This window comes from Canis aureus, chromosome 2 (genome assembly GCF_053574225.1).
Source record: "Canis aureus isolate CA01 chromosome 2, VMU_Caureus_v.1.0, whole genome shotgun sequence".
In the NCBI taxonomy this organism is placed as follows: Eukaryota; Metazoa; Chordata; class Mammalia; order Carnivora; family Canidae; genus Canis; species Canis aureus.
This window is the reverse complement of record NC_135612.1, coordinates 30481742-30506730: the sequence shown is the minus strand read 5'-3', so window position 1 is coordinate 30506730 and position 24989 is coordinate 30481742. Positions and strand designations below refer to the sequence as shown.

General features: G+C 40.5%; 1 protein-coding gene and 1 long non-coding RNA gene across 3 annotated transcripts in view; one reads left to right on the top strand and one right to left on the bottom strand.

The window, feature by feature from the left end:
• Nucleotides 1-24989, top strand: part of IQGAP2 (IQ motif containing GTPase activating protein 2) — a 288130-nt gene that overhangs the window by 38147 nt on the left and 224994 nt on the right. For both annotated transcript variants that reach the window (XM_077867634.1, XM_077867629.1), the window contains exon 2: nt 9332-9431. In XM_077867634.1, the coding sequence (XP_077723760.1) occupies nt 9367-9431 (65 nt within the window). In that variant the 5' untranslated portion in view covers nt 9332-9366. The remainder of the gene's footprint in view (nt 1-9331; nt 9432-24989) is intronic.
• Nucleotides 7408-24060, bottom strand: LOC144295243 (uncharacterized). The gene is made up of 3 exons (XR_013362586.1): nt 23685-24060; nt 22612-22653; nt 7408-7666 (listed from the first exon to the last, which is right to left on the bottom strand). It is a non-coding gene; the product is annotated as an uncharacterized LOC144295243 (long non-coding RNA).

Genomic DNA, 24989 nt, shown 5'->3' with positions numbered 1-24989 from the left:
GAAAATGTGTATTATTTGAAAAAGTTAAAAATCTCTAGTGTACTCCTTTTAAAAATAAGTGCTTTAACATTTGGTATTTCCTTCTAGGCATTTTTCCCCTTCATTGTAGTACATATAATAACATAACCTTGAATGATTATTAAGAAGATACACCCACTACGTATATATGTTCAGTATGTGTATACATTGTGGGATTCAAATTTTGCTTTTTTCAAATATATATAATTTCAAATACATTGAATTTGCAAGTTATATAGAGATACACACTAAAGCCCCTGAGCGAGAGGAAAAACATTTTTTTTGAGGAAAATTGAGTATAATGAATTACCCTTGAAAAACTCGCTGATTATCTATTACCTTTATTATACACATCTATACATTTTATGACTTCCTTATTTAATAATTGGTTATATTATAGTTTAACTGTAACATAATTTTAAGTATATGTTTTTTTTTTAAAGTATTCATACAGCAGCTTCATGGGGTAGGTAGCATTATTTCCATTCTACAGATGATAAAACTGAGTGTCTAGCAAACTGATCTATAACTGAACATGGCAATATTACGGGCACATTTAAGCCCAAAGCCACTTCCCTTTCCACTCAGGCACACCTTTTTATCAAATGTTTTTGTCAGTGTAGTCAGAAATTCACCTTTTTTTTGGGGGGGGGGAGAGAAGTAGAATAAAGGAGGGCCCCGAGATAAAAATGTTTAATTTTCTCAAATGTTTTCTCAGGATTTGTTGATCATATGACTTTGCTTATCATGTGATGTATCACATAAGTAGTGTCACTGTCACTTTTTATTTTGCTCTTGTTACTGCTACGTTCCTGGTAAGTCTAACTTAGCAATGCTGAATATTAATATTTTTTCCTTTGCTGAACTACATTTGAGATTACTACATCTTTGAGAGGTAAGCCTCTGATTTTAGTTTCTTTTTTTTTTTTGATTATGTTTATTTATTCATGAGAGACAGAGAGATGCAGAGACACAACACAGGCAGAGGGAGAAGCAGGCTCCCTGCCAGGAGTCATTGTGGGATTCGATCCTGGGACCCCGGGATCATGCCCTGAGCCAAAGGCAGATGCTCAACCACTGAGCCACCCAGGCACCTAATTTTACTTTCTATACTTTCTCAAGATAGCATTAATTTATGTGGTTTACAGTAGGAAAATCAAAGTAACATAAATCTGCCGATAAGTAACACCCTCAGAAAAACTTAAGCACTGCTGGGTTGGTCACCAAACACATGCAAGGAGTCAGTGACTTTGTGGGATAGTAGAAGGATCAGAACTTTGGAATCCAAGTTGTTGGGAATCCCAGTTCTGCCATTTACATGTCTTTATGATACTTGGATTACCTAAACTGGAATAACCGAACCTCCCTGAGTTTATTTCCCACTAAAGAAGTAAAGATTCAAATTCCTATCTTAAAGGGGGGTTGTAGGGACTAAGAGATAATGTATGTAAAATAACTGGCACATACAAAGTGCTTATTAAGTGTTAATGTCTTCCGCCTGCTACTTTTCATGTATTGTTATAAAGAGCTTATACTGATGAGGGAAATAAGATCTATGCCCATGAAACATGCAGGGAAAACACCCTACTCAAAACCAAAAGGCTGTTTTGTTTTCTTACATTGAGTCTTGAACTATTTGTGATTGGTTACTTTCTCCTAATAGTCAAAGAAAAATTAGATGAAGACTCAGTATTCTATTGTCTTCAAAGGCTCAAACAGTTTTGTAGGGAATCTCTGATATTCTGGTTTATTTGAGGTAGTTTTTCAGAGGATGGGGACAGAGTGTTAGCAGTGACTTGCTACTCCCTGAGAACAGCCCAGGGAACTATCATTATATAACCTGCTAAGTCTGTGTAACAGTAGTAAAATATCATAATTCCCATGCAGTATTAAAGTTACAGTAAGTTGGGGACCCCTGGGTGGCTCAGCGGTTGAGCGCCTGCCTTTTGCTCGGGGCATGATCCTGGAGACCTGGGATCGAGTCCCACATCGGGCTCCCTGCATGGAGCCTGCTGCTCCCTCTGCCTGTGTCTCTGCCTCTCTTTCTCTGTGTGTGTCTCTCATGAATAAATAAATAAAATCTTTAAAAAAATAAAGTTATTGTAAGGGGCACCTGGGTGGCTCAGTCAATTAAGCATCAGACTCTTGGTTTCAGCTTGGGTCATGATCTTGGGGTCCTGGGATTGAGCCCTGGGTTAGGCTCTGCCCACAGCATGGACCTTGCTTGGGATTTTCTCTGTCTCCCTCTGCCCCTCCTCCTGCTCGTGCGCTTTCTCTCTCTTTCTAAAAATAGATTAAAAAATAAAATCTTTTTGGGTGCCTGGGTGGCTCAGCGGGTGAGCATCTGCCTTCAGCTCTGGGCATGATCCCGGGGTCCTGGGATGGAGTCCTGCATCGGGATGGAGTCCTGCATTGGGTCCCCTATGGGGAGCCTGCTTCTCCCTCTACCTATGTCTCTGCCTATGTCTCTGCCTCTTTCTCTCTCTCTCTCTCTCTCGAATAAATAAATAAAATCTTTAAAAATAAATAAAATCTTTTTTAAAAATTTACAGTAAATAATCTCTATCTATAGCAAACAGAATAATTTTAGGACTTGTTCTAAATGCTCCACATAATTTGGAGCATTTTGCACTGGCCATCTTAAGCATAAAAAGTTCATACCTAAGTAGAGATGAGTTGAATTCCTTTCTCTTCTTTTAAAAATAGTAGAAGCTCATCCAGACAAAAGGTTTTACAATTCCTTCTGTAATTTTAACTGTTGGAGCTAAAATTTTTAAATTGGCCTTGGAAACTTGACAGTCCTTTATTCCTTTCTGAGATCTGTATAAGGATGATGGAATGTGTAGGAGCAGGCAGTGAACAAATGGAATTTTACTTGTGCCTACTTGGAAGCAAAATAAGTGGTTTTTGATCTTCAGATATTTTTTTAAATAATAATTAAGAAATCCCAAATCTAAGAATCACTGCTTTTAAGTTCTTAGCCCTTAAGTCAAGCAAAGTCTTAGATCCCTCCCATCTCAGCCTGCAAGGTGGACCTTAATAATCTCTGGCTTGCTTTGAATTTGTAGATTATTTAAAAAAAATAAAACATTCTTCAGATTTGCACAGTGGACCAAAATTAATTTTACTTCCTGTGTGAGATGTAGAAATGAAATTCTGTTCTGAAAAAGGTGTCCTGGGTTTTGGGATTCAGGCCTAATAGAAACCAATGACATTGTAGATGGTCAAGCATTATCACATCTTTGTGGGAAACATCTTTGAAACCTTTTGTATCAAAGTGGGATCAAAGAACCCTCTTTCATATGTAGGTCTGAAAGCAATGTACATTAAAAGCCTATTTGCAGAAGAGGATTAACCATTTTCAAAAAGCCTGAACTGTTTTTTCCTTGAGAAAATATGACAAAGAAGTCTTCTGGACCTTAAGAACCTCACTGGAAATATGACATTGGTGGCCAGAGACTGTAACTCTCAAAAGTAACTTGTGTAGTTGGGGTGGTTACCTTCTTTCCTCACTAGGAAATTCTCATTTCAATACTGAGCATGAAGATTTAGGGCTTTGCCTTATTCAAGGAAGTGATGGTCTCTTACAACCCTGTCTAACCTGAGTATCCTCTGAAGTTGTGTGTTGCTTTACAGCTATGGACAGTACTTAGAAATGTGTCACAGGGAAGAAATTCCAGGGAAAGTATGGAGGGCGGGCTTTAGAGTTCACCTTCCCTTAGGATCTGCACAGCATGGCTGTGTTACTATCAGGGCATTAGATTTAGTAGGACTAAACCTGTAAAGGACACGGCATCTCTGCTTGTGAGCCCAAAGGTTCTTTAGACTACCTGAGAATCTGCGTTGGATTGCTAACAACTTCAACCTCAGTTTTGCCTATTTTTCAAAAGAAAATTCAGATTACAGAAGTTGGATCATGTTAAGATCAAGTAGCCGTGAAATGCTTGCTACAGGAAGCTGGTGTGAAGCCAGAATATGTCATGGCTCAAGTTTATTGGGTGTTTTGCTTAGTGGAAATTTTGGACTTGGGGTTCTCTCATCTTTATATCCAGCCCTTGTCTCTTACCTATTTAAGGGTCTTGGAATCAATTCTCTTCCTTCTAGTTCCTTGGGGCACATAGATCTCTGGTAGCCGTTCTTTAAGTCTCAAGAAAGGGGAAATAACCACTTGGCTATGCTCTCCTGGCTAAAAGCTGATCTCAGATGTTACAGGCTGGTTCAATACACATTTGAACTGAATTACATATTCAGGACTGAGGATTCTCAGGGCTCCTTAAAGAAGTTTTGAGTCACACAGAATAATCACACATATATGAAATGCTAAACTCTGATACGTTTCTATGAACTGATGCTTCATACCATATCTTTAACCTGCTTTTCCTTTAAGGGACATGTTTTAAATAATAGCATTTCATCAAACAGAGATTCCCAATCCTGGTTTTTGTGTTTCTTGCTGACCTTTCCTCCACTGGAGGGAGTATATCCCTACTACCCATCTAAGATCCTGCCGTTACCTCAAACATTCCGTTAACTATAATGGGCCTTTGTGTCTCATACCTGTCACTCTGTGTCCAGTCCATGGGCCAGACTGGCACAAAGTAGCCCCTCAAATATTTGTTGAAAAAGTGAATGAATTTTAATACCAAGGAGATGACAGCTTTGCTGCCTGTGTGTGAAGGAGCGAGTAGAGTAGCTGAAATTAAGTGACCACGCAAACTCCTTAATGAATGAGGCACATCTTCAGGCTGCTTTTAGTTGGATTTTATGGGTATTCTCTAGAACATGAACTCAAGTTTTCCGTCCATCACTAAGAGTTTTACTTCAAAACCTTCTCTACCAACGCTCGTTCTGCTCCTTCCACCTCTGAATAAGCCCTCTAGTGGGATTTCTCTAGAATGTTATTGTGTTAAAATACCATCTTTTAGCCAGTGCCCACTCAGGCATTTTGTGAGTTGCTAATATTTCTGGAAGCTGTTCTCCATGATGTCCTCATGTCTCTTAGGGCTCAAGGTAGCAGGTAAAGATGAACTTGAGAGGAAATCGCAGTCAAGCTGCTTTAAGATAAAGGCAGTTCTGAAAGCACTTACATGATCTGCTCTTGGGTTTAGCCATGACATGTGCCTTTCCTGGCTCCCTCAGATTTAGCAGCAGCAGCACTGCATGGGGCAAAGAGCAGCAGCTGCAGACCTGAGGATGTGGGCCCCAGCCCTGGCTGTGTCAGTGACCTAGTGAGGAACTACATGCCACCCCTTCCCTTAGCATGACCCTTCATTTCTGAAGTTGTAATGTCTGTGTCTCGGGATGATGGAGGACCACACAGTAGCATGGAAGAGTGCTTTCTGGGTGGTGAAGTCATGCTGAAGTAAATTATTTTACCAGTTCCATGATGGCTTTTTCAATGGTGGGGTTATTTTCCATGCCAGTGGTTCTTATTAGAAATTGCTACTTTGTACATGTTGAATAACGCAGAAAAAGTTGCAAGCAACCTCTGTGGTCCAGAAGGATCTCCTTTGGTTGTGATTCAGGCATTCTCACATTCATAACTTAAACATATGCTTTGACCATAGATCATAAAGACAGGAAAGTGAGGCTCAAGTGGATGTGGTTGGAAGGGTAGGGGCCAGATATGCGGTCCCATGGGCCAGGGCAGAGGGAAGAAAGGGATGTGTCAAAGGAAGACCCATGAGGGCAAACTCTGTTTTGATTTGTTCACTGACCTATCCCTGGTACTTTGGCTCATGCCTGGCCTAGAGAATCTATGAATTAAACATCATTTAAGTGAGGTCTCTGGAATGGTACTGTATTTGCCCCATCAGTGACTGTATCCTTATTCATTGTAAGTAGGCAAATCAAACTGCCCACATGGATATTTTAGAGCTCTCATACTAACCACTCCTCATAAGAGATTATTTGTCACATATTTTTATGGAGCATGTAGCCTGTGCAGGACAATGAGCTGGATATTATGAGGACACAGATTTGTCTTCAAGGAGTTTACTATTAAATGAAGCAGTACAGGCGGTGCCAGGAGAGAGCACATTTTGAGTGGGAGCAAGCAGGGAAGACTTAGGGAAGGAAGTCCTTATTGAGTGGAGTCATAAAGATGTGCAGATTCCTATCAGCTGTGGCCCATATGCTGGAACTGCCATTTAAAGCTCTGGTGTGCGTTTGGTTAATTCATAAGTGTAATCTTCTCTTTAGACAGGTGATGTCACAGTTTGAGAGCTCAGCAGCAGCTCTCTTGGACTGGTGGACTCTTATGTGGCTTGTGCAGAGAATAGGGGGTCGAGGCTTAGGGATGAAGTGCTTTTAAGGCTTCTGTTTCCTCCTGTGTAGATTGATAGAGGTGGAAGGAAGGTGACAGTGAGAGGGTCTCCTTTTAACTAGGGCTCCTGCACTCATATATAAAACTTGGGGAGGACGGAGTGATCGTGTGGATTCATACTAGGAGTTATATATTGTTTTTGCTTTAATGTGGCTGAAGTTACTATAAAATGAGAATATCCTGTCAGAAATAGTCTTTTGGCTGAAATTCAAACAAGAAACTGGAAATCATGAGGTGTCTTGGGGATGAAGTGTTAGGAAAAGTGGAGATGGAGGAATAGGTTAGGATATGTGGGCATGTCAGGGACCTTCCAAGAAAACTCGGGATAAGAAAATCAGAATTTGCAAAATATAGTCCTCATGGGATTATGGTCAGCTCACTTCATAAAGGTGGCTTTTCAGCACATGGTTGTGTGTTCGCTGTGTGCAAAGAACCATGATAAATGTGATGGGGGTGCATAGATGAATCAAGGGGCCTTTCTTGTACGGAATCTCCTTTTGTTGAGGGAGATGTGACTGAGCCTCTGTGATGAGTGGTGTAATAAAAGGGTGAACCAGAGTGCTGAGGAAGGTGGGTGGATCCTGGCTTGGCGATCCACAGAATTGTGCTTGAGGAGATGTCACACACAGAAGGTGGGAAAATGGCTCTCCAGGCACAGAGAAAGTGGAGAGCAGGAGCCCTTGAACCTGAAAGGTAGTGGTGTGGTCCTGGAATGCAGCACTGTCTGGAAGGAGTGGCTGGAATGCAGGTTTCATGGTGGCAGGAGTGGGTAAGACTTCGAGAACTTAGTTCTGGAGGAAATGGGGATCCATGGAAGGTTTTGTGAGGGAGGTTAACGTTAGCAGGACTGTGTCTTCCAAAGGAGCTCTGGTGGCAGTGCGGAGAACGCGTGGGGGAGGGGTGGCTGGGAGGCAATCTGAGGGAAGTTGCAAGAGTCCAGGGGAGAGATATTGAAGACCTGGAATCTTGGGGGCGGGGGGGGGGGTGCAGGTGTGGAAGAGGCTGGTTCCAGAGCTTGGTACTTTTCCTAAACTCAAGAGCTCTCTTCTAAAGTTCAAGTCAGATTGAATTTATTAAGAAAGAGAAGATGCTTTTGACAAACACCACAAATTTTTGTTGACCCTTATTCATACCACTGCTCCAGGAAGAGGTCTCCCTGTCTCAAGGGATGGAGCGGCACTGGGAAATTGGGAGTTGGAAGAAAGGCAGGATAGGAAGAGGGTGCTGAGATGTGTGGAAACTCCTGGCTGGTTGTGTCCAAGCCTGTCCTGGTGCTCTTCCATGGTTCCCCTCCCTCTTCTGCTGGTTTCTTTTCTTCCTCATCTATAAAAAAAGACATTTCCCTGAGTTCTTTCATACTGGTTTTGTTTTTCCATCCCATCCCCGCATTTCTAGCCCTAATGTTTCTACTTTTCCTTTGGGCAAATGACTTCCCATCCTGTTGGCTCAGCTGTAAAGTGGGACAAATTACCTGCTTCCTAGTGTCATGAGACTTATGTGAGACCATTCATAGGACGCGCAGCCTAAGGGCTTGAAACAAAGCATTGTGCTTGATAAATAAGCATCCAGCATGTTTGTATATGTTTCTGGAATTCCACCATATTTTTATTGATGTAAATTTAAGCCCATGTCTTTTGAGTTCTTTGAGGGTTTTGTACCACTTTTAGAATTTAAGCATTTAGCATGATATTTGCTCCAGTAAGAACTCAAAATCGGAGCTTCATTCCTTTGGTCTGCCACAATGATATCTTGAACTCCTCATCCGAGGGCATGGAATTGGCCTTTTGTAAGGATGGACAGGTGACCTTAACTCTTCTGCTTGGAACCAGGGGTCTCATTTGTGGAATGGCTGATTGGAGCTGGTGGCTGGGAAGGAAAAAAGCATGCTGACGTGCCTGTCCCACGTGACTGTATCCCTGCTACGCATTCACCGTGTGTTCGTCAGATGAGTAACATAACAGACTAGAAGCCAAATTCATTTTATACGTATCAGAATTAAAGTTCAGGATTGAAGAGGAAAAAGGAGTTCCTTGTTAGGAGAAAGCAATGTTGTCATGAAAATGGACTGCGAGGAGTTGCCTGATGTGACAGTTAAGTGCCGTTGAGGCACTGGGCAGAGGAAATGCACTCAGGAGATGGGGAGGCCGTGTTCTCTACCGAAACAGCAAAGCTCAATTGTGAAGGTTCATAAACTGAGGTTTGTGTTGGCCTAGAGTGTGGGCTTGAAAACTGCTCAGCAGATGTCTCCTTTGTTTTCTTCTTTTGGCTCCCTGTCGACCAGGAAGGTTACCTTCACAAAGGCCAAGAAATATGTGAAGGAGGAATTTTAGAGACCTGGGCTTGGAGACTGTAAAGTAGGGTTTGCCTTGGGTGAAAAGCTTTAATTTCCTTTACGAGTGAGACAACACACATCCTGTAGATGAGTTGTTAGACGTCAGAGTTTCCAAGAAGGTCCAAGCTGAGCCACTGTGCCAATTCTACAGGTTTGTTACAAAAAGTTGTCACATGGGGACCGCACTCCAGTGGATTCGAGGCTGCCTAAGGTCTGCAGCCTCGTGTCTGTGAAAGATGCGGGCTGTTCTCATTGTATGCTGTGGTTTTAACCCGAACCCATTTGACCTTGCTGTTTTTTTTTTTTTTTAAGATTTATTTATTTATTTATGATAGACATAGAGAGAGAGTGGCAGAGACACAGGAGGAGGGAGAAGCAGGCTCCATGCACCAGGAGTCAGATGTGGGATTCGATCCCGAGTCTCCAGGATCGCGCCCTGGGCCAAAGGCAGGCGCTAAACTGCTGAGCCACCCAGGGATCCCCTGACCTTGCTGTTAGCAGCGACATTGTGCAACGATGCGAAGGCACCTCCCTGTGCCTCACGTGTCAGGCCCCTGCTTTCCGTGTTCTCCGTGGAAGCCTTCTGCGGCGGTTGGCCCCGGGGCTTGCGTGGTGGACACTGCCCCGCAGGTAATAGCCGTGTCCTCTGTTTTCAGCTATCGTGGACGATGAGAGGCTGTCTGCCGAGGAGATGGACGAGAGGCGGCGCCAGAACATGGCCTACGAGTACCTGTGCCACCTGGAGGAAGCCAAGAGGTGAGCCCCACGCGCACCGGGCCCTGCCCTCTCCCCACCCCTGGCCGTCCTGGCAGGAGCCGGAACGGGGGAAGGACCACAGGGCAGGACAAGGTGCCCACGACCAGGGTCAAGTACTAGCGAGGCGACCACTCCTTTTCTTCCTCAGCTTCTCCCAGGAAATCTCTGGCCAAAATGCAGATTTTTTTTCCGATTCCTCCTCTCCCTGGTTTGGATATGGGGGAGCAGCAAAGACTGAAATCAGCTTCCTTTTATTTATTTTCTTTTTACATTTTAAATTTTAATTCCAGTATTGGCAACCTACGGTGTTTGTTCTGCGTGTACGTGATTCAGCAGTTCTGTACCTTACTCAGTGCTCATCATAAGCGTGCTTTGATCCTTTTCTCTCAGAGCTTCCGCAGGTATTTTTCTCACCCCCACCCCGATAATGATAAATGCCCTATGGGACAGTATCATTTGGACTGAAGTCCATCGGTCACTAGGCTAGAGAGTAGCTTAACGACTGCAATCTCCTTTTAACCCATGGGTGTGTGACCACTGAGGATACATGGTCTCGAAAATCACATTGACTCCCTAAGACATTTTAGATTACAAGTAAACATTGGTTTCTCTGAGAAGAAAGTGAAGATAAACTTTATTTGTACTTAGGCCTCTGTGTCAGAGGAGTCAGAAGAACTTTGTCCTATGCTGGGTGAGTGCTGCTACCGTGCCCATATGCCATGAGTTACATTCTGATTTAGTGCTTTGTGCTGTAATCGAATAGCGATATTGTTCCACAGACAGATAATATGTTCCAGCTTTCTTAAGTATATAGAAAATAAACATTTAGATAATGGCCACTGGTGTTAATTATCTCTAATCACTGATAAATAGCTATCTACAGAGCTAGAAGAATGAAGTTTTAAATCAGTGTTGTGTAGAAGAACATTCAGTGACACACGAGCTAAATTAGCCTCAGAATTGCTTGAAAGGGGATTTTTCAGGGTTGTTTAATATTTCAACAGTATCTTGTAGCTCTAAACTCTGAAGACTACTTTTAAAGATTCTTAAATAGGTCTAAGTCGACAGGTTGCAGCTCACTGAAGACTCAATATCAGTAAGATTATTTAAAACATGCTTTTAGTCAAGTAGTTGATAACAAAGTTAAGGAGAGTGATTTGTAAACATTCAAAATAAACATGCTTTCAGAGAAAAAGTTTAGGGAGAGTTACTAGAAATTTTCTTTCTTCTTAAACACACTTTGTATTCTAAGTTTTTGTCTCTAGTTTTTCTAAGTGAGAAGCAGTGTCACAGAGGAGATGTGTGACTGGGAGTTACTGGACTGGATTTCCTGGTCCCAGCATTACCACTTAAGAGCTCTGTGACCTTGGGCAGGTCATCTAACCTGTGGGAACTTCAGTTTTGTCTCCTCTCTAATGGGATGATAAAGATGCAGTAAAGAGGTTTCATTGTGTCATAAAATGCTTAAATTAAAAAAAAATGTGTTAATGCCACCTGTCCTACATCATGGGCTTTCCCCCCCTAAAAATCAACTAAAATCATAAAGGCATGTGTTATATAAACTAGAGTGGCAGTCAGGTGTATGGTGATAAGCATAATTTTTTTCCTAAATGTATCAAATGTATCAATACAGCTTGAAGAATAAGCCTTGTCATATTCTTTAACATTTTCAAAACTTTGTAGTTGAATTTTGTTTTAGAAAAGTCAACATAACAATTAGCCCAGGTTCTTTGAAGAAAGTTTAAGAATAATTTCATTGAAAGAAAAGACTATAAAATATACATGCAACCTCTCCTCTAAAGTAGTTTTATAGATTTATTTTACAAGAAGTGATTAGATGTAATACATATTTATGAATCTTATTAAGATCTGAATATTTTTTTGTGACTTTCAGGCAACCTGATTCTTGGTCATGGAGTCTATAAAAATTATGTGGTCATTAATACATATGTATATATTAATATGTGAACTATGATTTCAGAAAGCATGAGGTATAGAATTCTGATGGCCTTGAACTCAAGAAATAAATGAAGGCGAGACTTAGTCTACGCAAGAAATGGAGAGGGTTTGGCACGTGATTGTTTTACAATGCTCGTAACTTAGGAATTTGTCATAGTGGGTTTATTATACTGCATGCATGCATGTGTGTCAATGTAAGTGTGGTTGGCTATGTCTTGTTTCTTAATTCAGTTGAATTGACTTCGGTGTGTTTTAACTAAAAATGTGTAGGTTCTGTCTTTGTGCCTCTCTTTTTTCGTTCTAGAAGTGAGAGCTGGAAGACTATGTTTGCATGTCCCGTGACTCAGAATTTGTAAAAACTCAAAACTATAGTAGTACATTATATATTTAATTTTGCTTTTATTAATTTCAACATTCTGGGATAATTATTAAACCATTTAAAAGTTACTTCATTCAGAGGAGATATCTACTAACAAAAAGTATGATGGACTAATATGAGCAATTATAAGCCAAGAAATAAGTATAAGATAATCTAGATGAAATGGGCAAAATTTAGAAATCCATAAACTATCAAAACTGACTCAAAAAGAAATAAAAAATATGAATAGACTTATAACAAGCAAAAAGATTGAGTTAGTAATCAAAAACTGGCCTATTTTTCTAGAAAATATTATTTTTTTAAAAGATTTTATTTATTTATTCACGAGAGGCAGAGACACAGGCAGAGGGAGAAGCAGGCTCCATGCAGGGAGCCCAATGTGGGACTTGATCCCGAGACTCCAGGATCAAGCCCTGGGCCAAAGACAGGCGCTAAACCGCTGAGCCACCCAGGGATCCCCTTTCTAGAAAATATTAGAGGAGGGAACACTTCCCAACTCATTGTACTAAGACCAGTATTTCTTTGATATCACAACCAGACAAAGATACCTCAAGAACGTGATAGACCAACATTCTTTATGAATACAAATACAAAAATCCTCAACAAAATAGTAGCAAACCACGTCCAGTAACATATATAAGGCATTATATACCATGAAGTGGGATTTATCCCAGACATGCAAGTTTAGTTTAACTCAAAAATCAATCAAGATAACTCAGTGCAGAAAAAAGTCTTTTCAAAAGAGAAAACTGGTATTACTCATGCACAAAATTGAATTTGGATCCCTGTTTCATGCATAATCTAATATAAATGTGAGAACAGCAACTACAAAACTCCCAAAAGAAAACAGGAGTGAATCTTTGTGATCTTGGGTTAAACAATTCCTTCTGAGACTTGACACCAAAAGCACAAGCAAAAAAGAAAACTGACAAATTAGCATCACAAAAATTAAGCCTTTTTTGATTCAAAGGATATTTAAAAAGTGAAAAGACAACCTATGAAATGGGAGAAAATATTTGCAAATCATATATCTGATTAGTGATTTATATCCAGAATAAAGAACTCTTACAACTCAATGTAAAAAGCAAAAACCCAATTTTGAAGTGGGAAGAGGTTCTGAATAGTATTTCACCAAATAAGATACAAATGTACAATTAGAATAGGACAGGGTGCTTAATACCAGCTGTTAGGAAAATTATAACTTCACACTAGAATAGTTATAATCAAAAAGGCTGACAATACCAAGTATTTGCAAGGATGAGGGAAGGTACTGGTTGGGTTGCAAGATGGTACAGCTACTTTTTTTAGAGATTTATTTATTTGAGAGAGAGAGAGTGATAGAGGGAGAGGGAGAGAATCTCAGGCAAGCTCTCTGCTGAGCATGGAGCCCAACACAGTGCTTGAGCTCATGACCCTGAGTTCATGACCCGAGCCAAAAGCAAGAATTGGCCACTCAACCAACTGAGGCACTCAGGTGCCCCAGGGCAGCTACTTATTAAAACTAAATATGTAGTTACCACATGACACAGCGATTGCACCACCAGGTATATACACAAGAAAACTGGAAATCTGTGCACGCAAACCTACACATAAGTGGTCAGTGAAGGGTTATTCATAAGAGCAGAAAGTGAAAATAACCCAATGTCCATCTACTAATGAATAAACAGAATGTAGTATATCCCTACAATGAAATATTATTCATCTATAAAACTATAAAATCAAATTCAATAATGTATAAAAAATACTAAATAAATTACAACCAAGTGAGATTTATCCCAGGTGTGCAAGTCTGGTTGAACATTTGAAAATCAGTTAGTGTGACCTATCATTTCAACAGGCTAAATAAGAAAAATCATATGATTATGTCAAAATATCAGTGCAGAAAAGGCATTTAACAAAATGCAACACTTACTCATGATAAAAATTCTTGGTTAGTGGGGAATAGAGGGGAACACCCCCAGTTTGAGAAAGACTGAACAGAAACATCATGCTTAAAGCTAACATCATACTTAATGTTGAGAAGCTCAGACTTTTCCCATTAAGATCAGATACAAGGCAACGATGTTCCGTCTCACCACTCCTTTTCAACATTGTACTGGAAGTTCTAGCTAATACAATAAAATAAAGGAGGAAAACAAAATATAAACAGATTGGAAAGGAAGATATAAAACTGGATTTCTGGGACACCTGGTGGCTCAGCGGTTGAGCGTCTGCCTTTGGCCCAGGGCATGATCCCGGAGTTCCAGGATCGAATCCCACATTGGGCTCCCTGCAGGGAGCCTGCTTCTCCCTCTGCCTCTATCTCTGCCTCTTTCTCTCTGTATCTCTCATGAATAAAGAAATTATTTAAAAAAAGAAAACTGGATTTCTTCACAGATGACGTAATTGTGTAAAAAACCTGAAAGAACTAAGAAAAACTGGAACTAATAAGCAATTGCAGCAGACTTGCAGGATACAAGATTATATACAGAAGTCTATCACTTTTCTACATACCAGTAAAGAACAAGTGGAATTTGAAATTTAAAAAGATTCCATTTACATTAGAACTCAAGAAATGAATTACTTAAGTAAAAATTTAATAAAATACAGACAAACTCTATATGAGGGAAACTATCAAATTCTGATGAAGTAGAAGAGAGAAGAACTAAATAAATGGAGAGATATTTCATGTTTATGGATAGGAAGACTTTTTTTTCAGTTTTTTTTAATAAATTTATTTTTTATTGGTGTTCAATTTGCCAACATATAGAATAACACCCAGTGCTCATTCCATCAAGTGCCCCCCTCAGTGCCTGTCACCCAGTCACCCCCACCCCCCGCCCACCTCGCCTTCCACCACCCCTAGTTCATTTCCCGGAGTTAGGAATCTCTCATGTTCTGTCTCCCTTTCTGATATTTCCCACTCATTTTTTCTCCTTTCCCCTTTATTCCCTTTCACTATTTTTTATATTCCCCAAATGAATGAGACCATATAATGTTTGTCCTTCTCCGATTGACTTATTTCACTCAGCATAATACCCTCCAGTTCCATATGGATAGGAAGACTTAATATTAAGTGGTCACTTCTTCCCATCTTGATCTATAGATTTAATGCAATGTCAGTCAAAATGTCAAGTTACTTTTTGCGTATTGACAACATGATTCTATATTTTACATGGAGAATCAAAAGACCTAGAAAAGCTAACATAATATTAAAGGAGAACAAAGATGGAAGACTGACACTTCTGGACATTAAATTTTAATATAAAGCTCTAGTGATGAAGACAGTGGCTTTGGTGAAACATGAGACAAATAGATCAGTGAAAGAAAATGGAAAACCCTTGGGCAGCCCGGGTGGCTCAGCGGCTTAGCACCGCCTTCAGTCCAGGTCGTGATCCTGGAGACCCAGTATCAAGTTCCATGTTGGGCTTCCTGCGTGGAGCCTGCTTCTCCCTCTGCCTGTGTCTCTGCCTCTCTCTCTCTCTCTCTCTATCTCTCTCGGCTAAGTAAATAAATAAAATCTTTTTTTAAAAAAATGGAAAACCCAGAAATAGACCTCTATAAGTACAGTCAATTATTGACAAAGGAGCAAACCAATACAATGGAGGAAAGGTTGTCTTTTCAACAAATGGTGCTAAAACAACTGGACATGCAAAAAATGAATCTAGATCTTAGACTCCATACTCTTCACAAAATATACCATCGTACCCCTCATAAGAGACACCTCAAATAGAAAAAGAAAAAGTACAAAACTTTAAAAAGAAAGGATAAAACTTACGTGAAAATGAGTATGGTAGTGGTTTTTAAGATACAGCACCTATAGCATGCTCCATGAAGGAAAAAATTGGTAAGCTGGATTTTATTAAAATTAAAAATTCCAAAAAAAAAAATCCTGCTCTGCAAAAGGCAATGTCAAGAGAATAAGAAAGTCCACAGACTGGTAGAAAATATTTGCAAAACACATAGCTGATAAAGGGCTGTGACCCAAAATTTGTAAAGAACTCTTAAAACCAAATAATAAGAAAAGAACTAGATTAAAGCATGAGCTATGGGACGCCTGGGTGGGTCAGTGCTTTAGCCCCTGCCTTTGGCCCAGGGCATGATCCTGGAGTCCTGGGATCGAGTCCTGCATTGGGCTCCATGCATGGAGCCTGCTTCTCTCTCTGCCTATGTCTCTGCCTCTCTCTGTGTTTCTCATGAATAAATAAATAAAATCTTTTTTTTTTTAAAGAATGAGCTAAAAAAAAAAAAGAATGAGCTAAAAACCTTAACAGACACATCACCAAAGAAGACATACAAATGGCAAATAAGCATAGAAAATGATGCTCCACATCATATGTTATCAAGGATGTGCAAAATAAAACAAGAAATCACTGTACATTTAGCAGCATGGCCAAAATCTGAAACATTGACACCACTAAATACTGTGAGTATTTGAAGCAACAGGAACTCTCTCATTGCTCATGGAAATGCAAAGTGGTATAGTCACTTTGGAAGACAGTTTGACAGTTTATTTAAAAACTGAACATACTCTTGCCATACGATCCAGCTATCATGCTCCTATTTATCTGATGGAATGAAGTCTTAGACACACACACACACGCACACACACACACACCTTCTAAATGGGTGTTGATCAAAGGGTGTTTGTTTTTTTTTTTTAAGACTTTATTTATTAGAGAGCACACAAGCAGGGGGAGAGACAGAGGGAGAGGGAAAAGCAGACTCCCCAGCCGAGCAGGGACCCTGATGCAGGGCTCATCCCAGTACCCTAAGATCATGTCCTGAGGTGAAGGCAGATGCTTAACTGACCGAGCCACCCAGGTACCCCTGAAATATTTTTTTAATAATAATTAAAGTTGGCCATGACCAAGATGTCCTTCAGTAGGTGAATAAAAGATACATTGTGGTATATCCAGACATTGGAAAGAAGTGAACTATCAAGCCATGATAAACCCTGGAGGAACTTTAAATGCATAGTCCAAAGTGAAATAAGCCAATTGCGGTGGCTACATCCTACACGATTCCAACTATTACATTCTGGAAAAGAATGTAAAACTGTAACTGTAAAAACTGTCAGTTTTGGGGGGAGGAGGATGAAAAGATGGGGCAGAGAGAATTTTTAGGATAATAAAAATAATCTATATGACGTTACAATGATAAATGTATCTGTCCAGACTCACAGAATGTGTAACACCAGGAGTGAAGCATAATGTAACAATGGAATTTGGATGATTACTATGAGTCCATGTTAGGTTCATCAATTAGACCAAATGTTCCAGTCTGGTGCAGGATGTTGATAATGGGAGAGATTATGCATGTGTGAGGGCAGGGGATATATGGGAAATTTCTGTATCTTTCATTTTTGTTGTGAATCTAAAACTATTAAAATTGGTGGTAAAGAATGAAATACTGATACATACTTCAACACAGATGGATAGTAGAATATACTAAGTGAAAGAAGCCAGACACAAAAGGCCACTCACTGTATAATTCTATCCATATGAAGTATCCAGGAAAGGCAGATCCGTGGAGACAGATCATAGATCATGGGCTGCCTTGGCTCGGGGGAAGAGGGGTGGGGGAGTGAGTGATAATTGGTATGAAGTTTGTTCTTGCAAGATCAAAAATGTTCTCAAATTGATGGTGGTGATGGTTGTATAATTCTGAGCGTATTAAAAATTACCCAATTGTAGACTTTAAAAGGGTAAATGTGTGGTATATAAAGTATATCTATATTAAACTATATCTTATTAAAACCATTATGAAAGAAAAGTTCCTTCGACTAGACTAGCTTGGAGAAGTCCTTAGTAAAGCTGTTAAATAAGGCTAAATGGCATTTTGCAGACAAAATAGTCATAGAAGGTATGGCAGAGATACATGGCTTGTCCAAAGAGTATTCGTTTTATAGTTTTTGAGCACCCACTGTGTATAAATAGGTGCAATAGGGTCACTTGGATCTAATTAGATCAAGCAATTAATAACGTGCCCAAAAAAGCTGTTTAGTTAAAGCTTTTACTCATGAGCTTAAAATTATTTTCTTCACTTTTGTTTGCTCTGTTAATCTCTCTACATGTGTGTACATGAGTGTCTCCCTGTATGTAACCCATCATTCTCCTAAATATCTCTACCATGTTCACCTCTCTACCTTACCACAAGCCACCCTGAAGGTGGTGAGGGGGTACGAGGCTTCTAACCTCTCTTTCTAGATTACTGCCATGGTCTCTGACTGCTTTCTCCACTCCTCTGGGCTCCTTTAATCTTTAATCTGTATCATATTCAGATGAATTTCTTCAAAAATCTGATCTGTTGTGGCCAACCCTTTTGAAAACCACCCAGTGGTTTCTCAGTTCTCCTAGAATAAAGACTAAACCCTTTTATAGGGCCTCATAAGCTCTGCAGAGTCTCATCCTTATGGCCTGGACTCCAGTTTCATATTGTGTGCCCTGTTCCCTAATTGCTCTATATTCCAGCCACATTGACCCTTTTTCCATGTTCCTCCTTTGCAGGACCTTTGCATATACTATTCCCTTTTCCTGTTGATACAGTTAGACATTATGGTCTTTAAATCTCAGCTCACTTTTTCAGGGAGTCCTTCTTTGACAGGTCCATGTAGGTCAAATACCCCTATTACAAGGTCCCATGACATCCTATCCATCACATACTTGAATGAATTACTTAATGCCCAGTTTTGAATTATTATTCTTTGCTCATTAATTAGGATTAGTTGTACTCTGTTTTCTGTATGTTTTCATGGAGGTAACCAGTAGAATGTGAATTAGATTCGTGGTAGTTGAGATTCTAGATGGTTTGGCTAGACTTCTAGCCTAAAGGTAAAATTTAATCTTAGCCTCAGTGAAAAAATTCCATATTGAATTTAGATGATTGCTGCCATCCATGTGACCCAATGGGTTATGAAGCTGGGAATCCTACACAGCTGAATGATCCCACAGTGAACTAGAAGTTACCCAGAGAAAGACATAGAGTATTTTTCAGTGAATGAAAGAATGATTGGCTGAATGAAGAAAGGAAAAGGCCACCTGTATATTAAGATGACTTATGGCTGAAATTATTGCACATAGTTGATAAAATTATGACTTCTGGGCATATGGACTTGATAATTAAGTCTCAAAATACTAATGTTAATAACAAGGGGAAATATGAAAGGCACATTTGTAGGACTGAAAAAGAGAGATAACTGCTTTCTTTCTTTTTTTCTTTTCTTTTTTTTTTAAAGATTATTTATGATAGAGAGAGAGAGAGAGAGAGAGAGAGAGAGGCAGTGACACAGGCAGAGGAATAAGCAGGCTCTGTGCCGGGAGCCTGACGTGGGACTTGATCCTGGGACTCCAGGATAGCGCCCTGGCCCAAAGGCAGGCACTAAACTGCTGAATCACCCAGGGATCCCTTTCTTTTCTTTTCTTTTCTTTTCTTTTCTTTTCTTTTCTTTTCTTTTCTTTTCTTTTCTTTTCTTTTCTTTTTCTTTTCTTTTCTTTACTTTTCTTCTTTTCTTTTTCTTTTCTTTCCTTTCCTTTCCTTTCCTTTCCTTTCCTTTCCTTTCCTTTCCTTTCCTTTCCTTTCCTTTCTTTTCTTTCTCTTCTCTTCTCTTTCTTTTTCTCTCATTTATTTTGAGATAACTGCTTTATAAAGTGGCTCTTGACCCAGTGTTTCTCCATAAGCTAAAGAGTTTGTGTGAATGCCTGAAGAGCCAATCATATTTTGGGGGGGAGACAGAGGATATCTGGCATGTGTACTAGTTGCCCATAACTGTGTAACAAATTACTCTAAAACTTAGCAGCTTAAAACAGTGAACATTTATCTCACACTTTTTGAGAGTCGACAATCTGTTCATAGTTTAACTAGGTCCTCTGTCATTCAGTGTCTCATAAATGACTATCACAAAGTTCAAGCAGGGCAGATCTGCTTCCAAGCTCAGTCATGGTGTTGGCAGGATTCAGTTCCTGATGGACATTTGGACTGAGGACCCCAGTTCATTGCTGTTGTTGGCCACAGGCCTCCCTCAGTTCCTTGACATATGGGCTTCTCTGTGGGGCAGCTCACAGTATGGCAGCTGGCTTCCTTTGGTGAGCAAGGAAGAAAGGGCAAGTAAGATGGAAGCCAGAGCCCCTTTATAATCTATTCTTAGAAGTGGTGTCCCATAGTTTGTTGCGTTCTATTCATTAGAATCAAGTTACTAAATCCACATGTGTTCAAGGGAAGAAGATTACAGAAAGGCATGAATTCTAGAGGGCCACTTCTAGAATACATTAGGGGACAAGCTGCCTTCTATAGGGTGTATACATATCCTATCGCAGTTGACCCCAGACTAAAGGGGGAAAATCCTCTTTATACTGCCAGAACACAAATTAGGAATTGGCTAGTGTCTTGGTCTAAATGATGATGGTACTAAGGTTATTTATTCCTTGATATCTTTGAATTGTGAACTATTTTGGACTAAGCTTTTCATTCTTCTACCATTTTAAATAATGCCAAATGGATTTTTAAGTTTTTTCAGGTAGACCCTGAAAGCTGTCTTGATATAGTTTCTTTGCTGTGGGTATTTTGCTGAAATGGAGCTGTTAAGACAAGTCTGCCGCTCATATGGACTTTGAAAGCTTCCTTCTGAGAGACACAAGAGAGAGAGAGAAGCAGAGACATAGGCAGAGGGAGAAGCAGGCTCCATGCAGGGAGCCTGATATGGGACTCGATCCCAGGACCCCGGGATCATGCCCTGTGCCGAGGGCAAGTGCTCAGCCACTGAGCCACCCAGGCATCCCTGAAAGTTTATGATGCCAGAAATCCTGTCATTTAAATTAAAAGAGTTAATCCCCCCCAAAAAAAGTAGTTCTGTTGAGTAGATTTCATATTAACCTCTCCAAAATGTATTTCAATAGTGAAAATTAGTCTTTTTAAAAGAACTTTATTTCTTTAGTTTTTTTAGGACAATTGTGCAAAAAATCTAAGTTGGAGAGTTCTCTTTGGGAAAACGCTGGGTTGAGGAGGGAAATCAAACTGGAGCCATTGTGAAGGTCAGGGAATGGGAGAGGGCATCTTGGCAAGAGAAGGAGAGGGAATTTGCAAATTATACTTGGGCAAGTGGTTATGAATGGGGCTGCTGTTTGTTTCCCAAGGAAGTTCCTGAAATATTATATTTCTTTTTTATGGAAAGAGAAAATGCTACAAATCTCTGGTGTGCTTACTTTTTCTGTCCTACCCCTGAAAATAAACAAAGCAAAAGTCTTCCCTCAAGACTTATGTGATGGACTTGTTTAGAAATATTATCTTCAAAGAGCTCTTTATGTGAGCTAAGCTGTTCTTTGTATAAGTGAGTCTGGGACAGTTTCATATGTGTCCTGGAAAAGAAACAAAACACGGGTGTGATTCCTTTTGTTTCTGTGCTTACAACTCCGATACCAAAAAGACACCTCATTGATGAGATCAAGTCTCAAGCTCTGGCTTTACCTAGTAGGGAGGTAGAGAATTAGATTGGAAAGGAGAAATGCTTCAAATGTTGAAGCAAGTGAGAAGGATGAATATGGGATTACCTAACACTGAATATTTGGGACTGCTTTAAGAAAATGAATCTTATGACTGACGAATGGTTTAGAAAATCCACTGGGTTTCTTCTACAGGTTTGGACCTCACTGCCTTTCTTTCCAAAGGATGCTGCCTATGGCTGTTAAGTGACACTGATAGAAACTAGGAATTTGGAAGAAAATACCTTTCCTTTTTTTTTTTTTTTTTTTTAAAGATTTTATTTTATTTACTCATGAGAGATAGAGTGAGAGACAGAGGCAGAGGGAGAAGCAGGCTCCATGCAGGGGTCCCGACATGGGACTCGATCCCGGGTCTCCAGGATCACACCCTGGGCTGCAGGCGGCGCTAAACCGCTGCACCATCGGGGCTGCCCAGAAAATACCTTTCTTGGTCATCAACCCATTAAGAGACATGTTGTTGCTCTGTGAAAGATGTTAATGAGCTATTTTTTAAAAGAGTTTATTTATTCATGAGAGACACAGAGAGAGACAGAGACATAGGCAGAGGGAGAAGCAGGCAGGCTCCCTGCAAGGAGCCTGATGCGGTGCTGGGATCATGCCCTGAGCCCAAGGCGCTCAAACACAGAGCTCAACCCAGGTGTCCCTATTGAGGAATCTTAATTGTATTTGCAAAACTTAAATAGCACATATATTTCCATAGCATTTCCTCCTTCTTCCTTGTTCTCTCCCTGGCTCTGATGTCACCTTTGCTGTCCAAGGGAACAAGATGAAACATGGGCTGGCTCCATGCAGTGGCTGGCAGGCTGGTGGGGCAGAGGTACAGCTGAGTTGACAGCAGGGGCCCTTCTCGGGGTATGGCTCCTGGGTGAGGGGAGGTCCTGTCTCCTAGGAGTGGCCTGTCTGGACATGCTTTCCAATTAGCTTGCTTTGGGAGCCACATGCCACAGAGGTCCAGGACCTTTATGACACCCAGGGCTTGTCCCCCTGAGGTCTATATCAAAAATAGAGAGATGGAGTAATCTCTCAGGAGAACAAGTCTTCAGGGCCAGCCAACAGGGGATAACCTCAGATAAGATTTGGGCTTAATGGGGTGTATCCATGGCACAAGAGGAGGCATGGTACCAGCCAGCCCAACCTGCCAGGGGCTGCTGCTTATAGCTGGGCCCTCGGGGAACATTATTCATGAAATGTTGGTGCTGAGGTCCATCTGGGTGGTAATCAGGGGGTTGTTCATGGCACTGGAATAGAAGAGTCAGATATTAAAGATGTGAAGGGAGAAGCCCCAGGGTTTGGCAGAGAACTAGATTTGAGGGACAGAGGACACCAGGAAGTCAGATGCTTTGGGACAGATCCAGGCTGGACTTACCTGACTCAGCCACACATCTTGTATAGTCTCTGTCAGAAGAGCCTGGGGTTGGAATACAGAGTTGAGAGACCTTTTTAAGTTTCACATACTCTGTGTCCTAGCCTTGGGTATGTATTGGGCAGGTGCCAGTCAGGTGTGGTCTGATAGAGCGAAGCTTAACTTCTCAGAATGCTGGTATTTTTAAATATAAATCAATACTCATCATCTCCAGCCAAAGAGAAGTTGAGCAACTGATATTTGATCCCAAAGTCTGTATTTGTTTCCAGGCTCTTTGAAGTTGGAGAGCTGGGACAGGTGAGGCATTTCCATGGTCACAAATATACTTTACTGTAGGGTTAGCAGGTGAGTGGCCTCTCCCCAGGCACAATGCCCAAAGCACTCCACTTAAAAAGGGTTATCCCCATTTTACAGATGGAGGAAACAAGTCTTGGAAAAACTGAAGGAATTTTTCCAGGGTCAATAGCCAACAAGTGAAAACAATATTCCATCCCAGGTCTGTCAGTTTCAAAGACTATGATTAAAAATGAACACACACTGAAAAGAAAAAAACAAACAAAAATGAACACACTGTCTCATTATTTCTCTTTATTTATATTTTTTGTCTCATTATTTCTTAATGTGTTTGATCATGTCTTCAAGTTCAGAACTCTTTGGTTTTGGCGGCCTTGGTTTTGGGGTTCTATATAGACTAGCTTTTTTCTGGGTCTTTTTTTTAATTTTATTTATTCATGATAGAGACAGAGACAGAGACACAGGCAGAGGGAGAAGCAGGCTCCATGCAGGGAGCCCGACGTGGGACTCGATCCCAGGACTCCAGGATCATGCCTTGCGCCAAAGGCAGGCACTAAACCACTGAGCCACTCAGGGATCCCCTATTTTTTAGGTCTTGATCAGCCTTCACTATTTGAGCTTTGATGGAATCAGCATAGTAGGACCATCTGCTGGGTTTAAAAAAAAATTTCTCTCTCTCCTCCCTCTCTCTCTTTCTCTTTTAACCTTTCCTGTGGCTTGTTTGCTTGTTTCTGTTTTGTTTTAACTAGTACTTGGACTAGTAGTTCTGGGGGAGAATTTACCTTATATACTCCCTCCCGTTCTTGTCTCTTGTCTGTCTTCTGGTAGACTTCTTGGAATTTTAGTAGGAATTTGCACTTCTCTGTGATGTAGACTTTCTTTTCCTCTCACCCAGGCTAGTTTTGGTGCCTCTTTGTTCTTGGTTGGGTCTGGATTCTACATTCAATTTACCGATTGTCTTTTTGGTTCTGTCACTACTAAAACTGGCTTGAGAAAATGCTCTGCCTTCTTGTTGAAACATCAAAAAGTACAAATAGCAAACATGCTGAGGTCTCTTCCTTCCTGTAGGCACCTCCCCACCAGATGCTGCCTCATGCTGTGATGCTTATAATTCATAAAACAGTGTCATTATTCAAGGCCTTAGAGGAACTCTAAGGAGGGCTGCTGGGGGAAAACAATTCTAGAAGGTAGCTAGAGAATGATTGTTTTGTATCTTCCATTGTAGAATGTAGAATGCTCTTCCATTGCTTTTTTTGGTCTGAACACTTGTTATCCTCTAGCAGTGTACAAATCTCCACTATGTATATGGGGACACTGAGTCTCAGAGAAGTTCATTGACTTACCCATTCCAGGGTGGAGTTCCTGGTAGATTTGGAATTGGGATAAAGTCTCCTGGCCATTTGACAATTGCTCTTTTGTCCAACTCATGTTGATCAAAGTATTAGTAAAAAGCTCAATGGTGAAAATATACAAAAATGAAAATATTAAACTTACATTGGTAAATTCAGTTGAAGTTTGCTTTTAGTTTTATATTGAGTTCATAGTATGAGGGAGTTAGCCATTTGTACATTTTTGTTGTTTATTTTACAGTTTGCTGAGAAGCTTGAACGTGCTAAAATAAGAGTTCAGGAATTCAGTTCTAGTCATTTCCATACTCTCCTCAGTTAGTCTTCCTTGGCTTAGATGGTCATTGATATATATATATATTTTTTTTTACCTTCAATTAATTCGTAATAGAGTTGTTCCTGCCTCAAGGATTTCACAGAACAAAAGTTGAGGCAGCCACATCACCTGAGAGAGAGTGATTTTGGAAAGTGATGCCCAAATTCAGTTGCCTCCTGCATCAGGATCACAAGGGCACCTGTGCAAATATAGGTTTCTGAGGTTTACTCTAGACCCTACAAATCCATCTCTGGGAAGTGGGGCCCTGGGGTCTGTATTTTAACAAATGGTTCAGATAAATGTTTACACACATTAAGTTGGAGAATCACTCTCTCAAGAGAGAAGAGACCAGCATCTATGACTGGTGCTGTCTCAGCAACTCTGGCTTTCCCACCCCAGCTCAGATGAACACCGATACCCCTTGC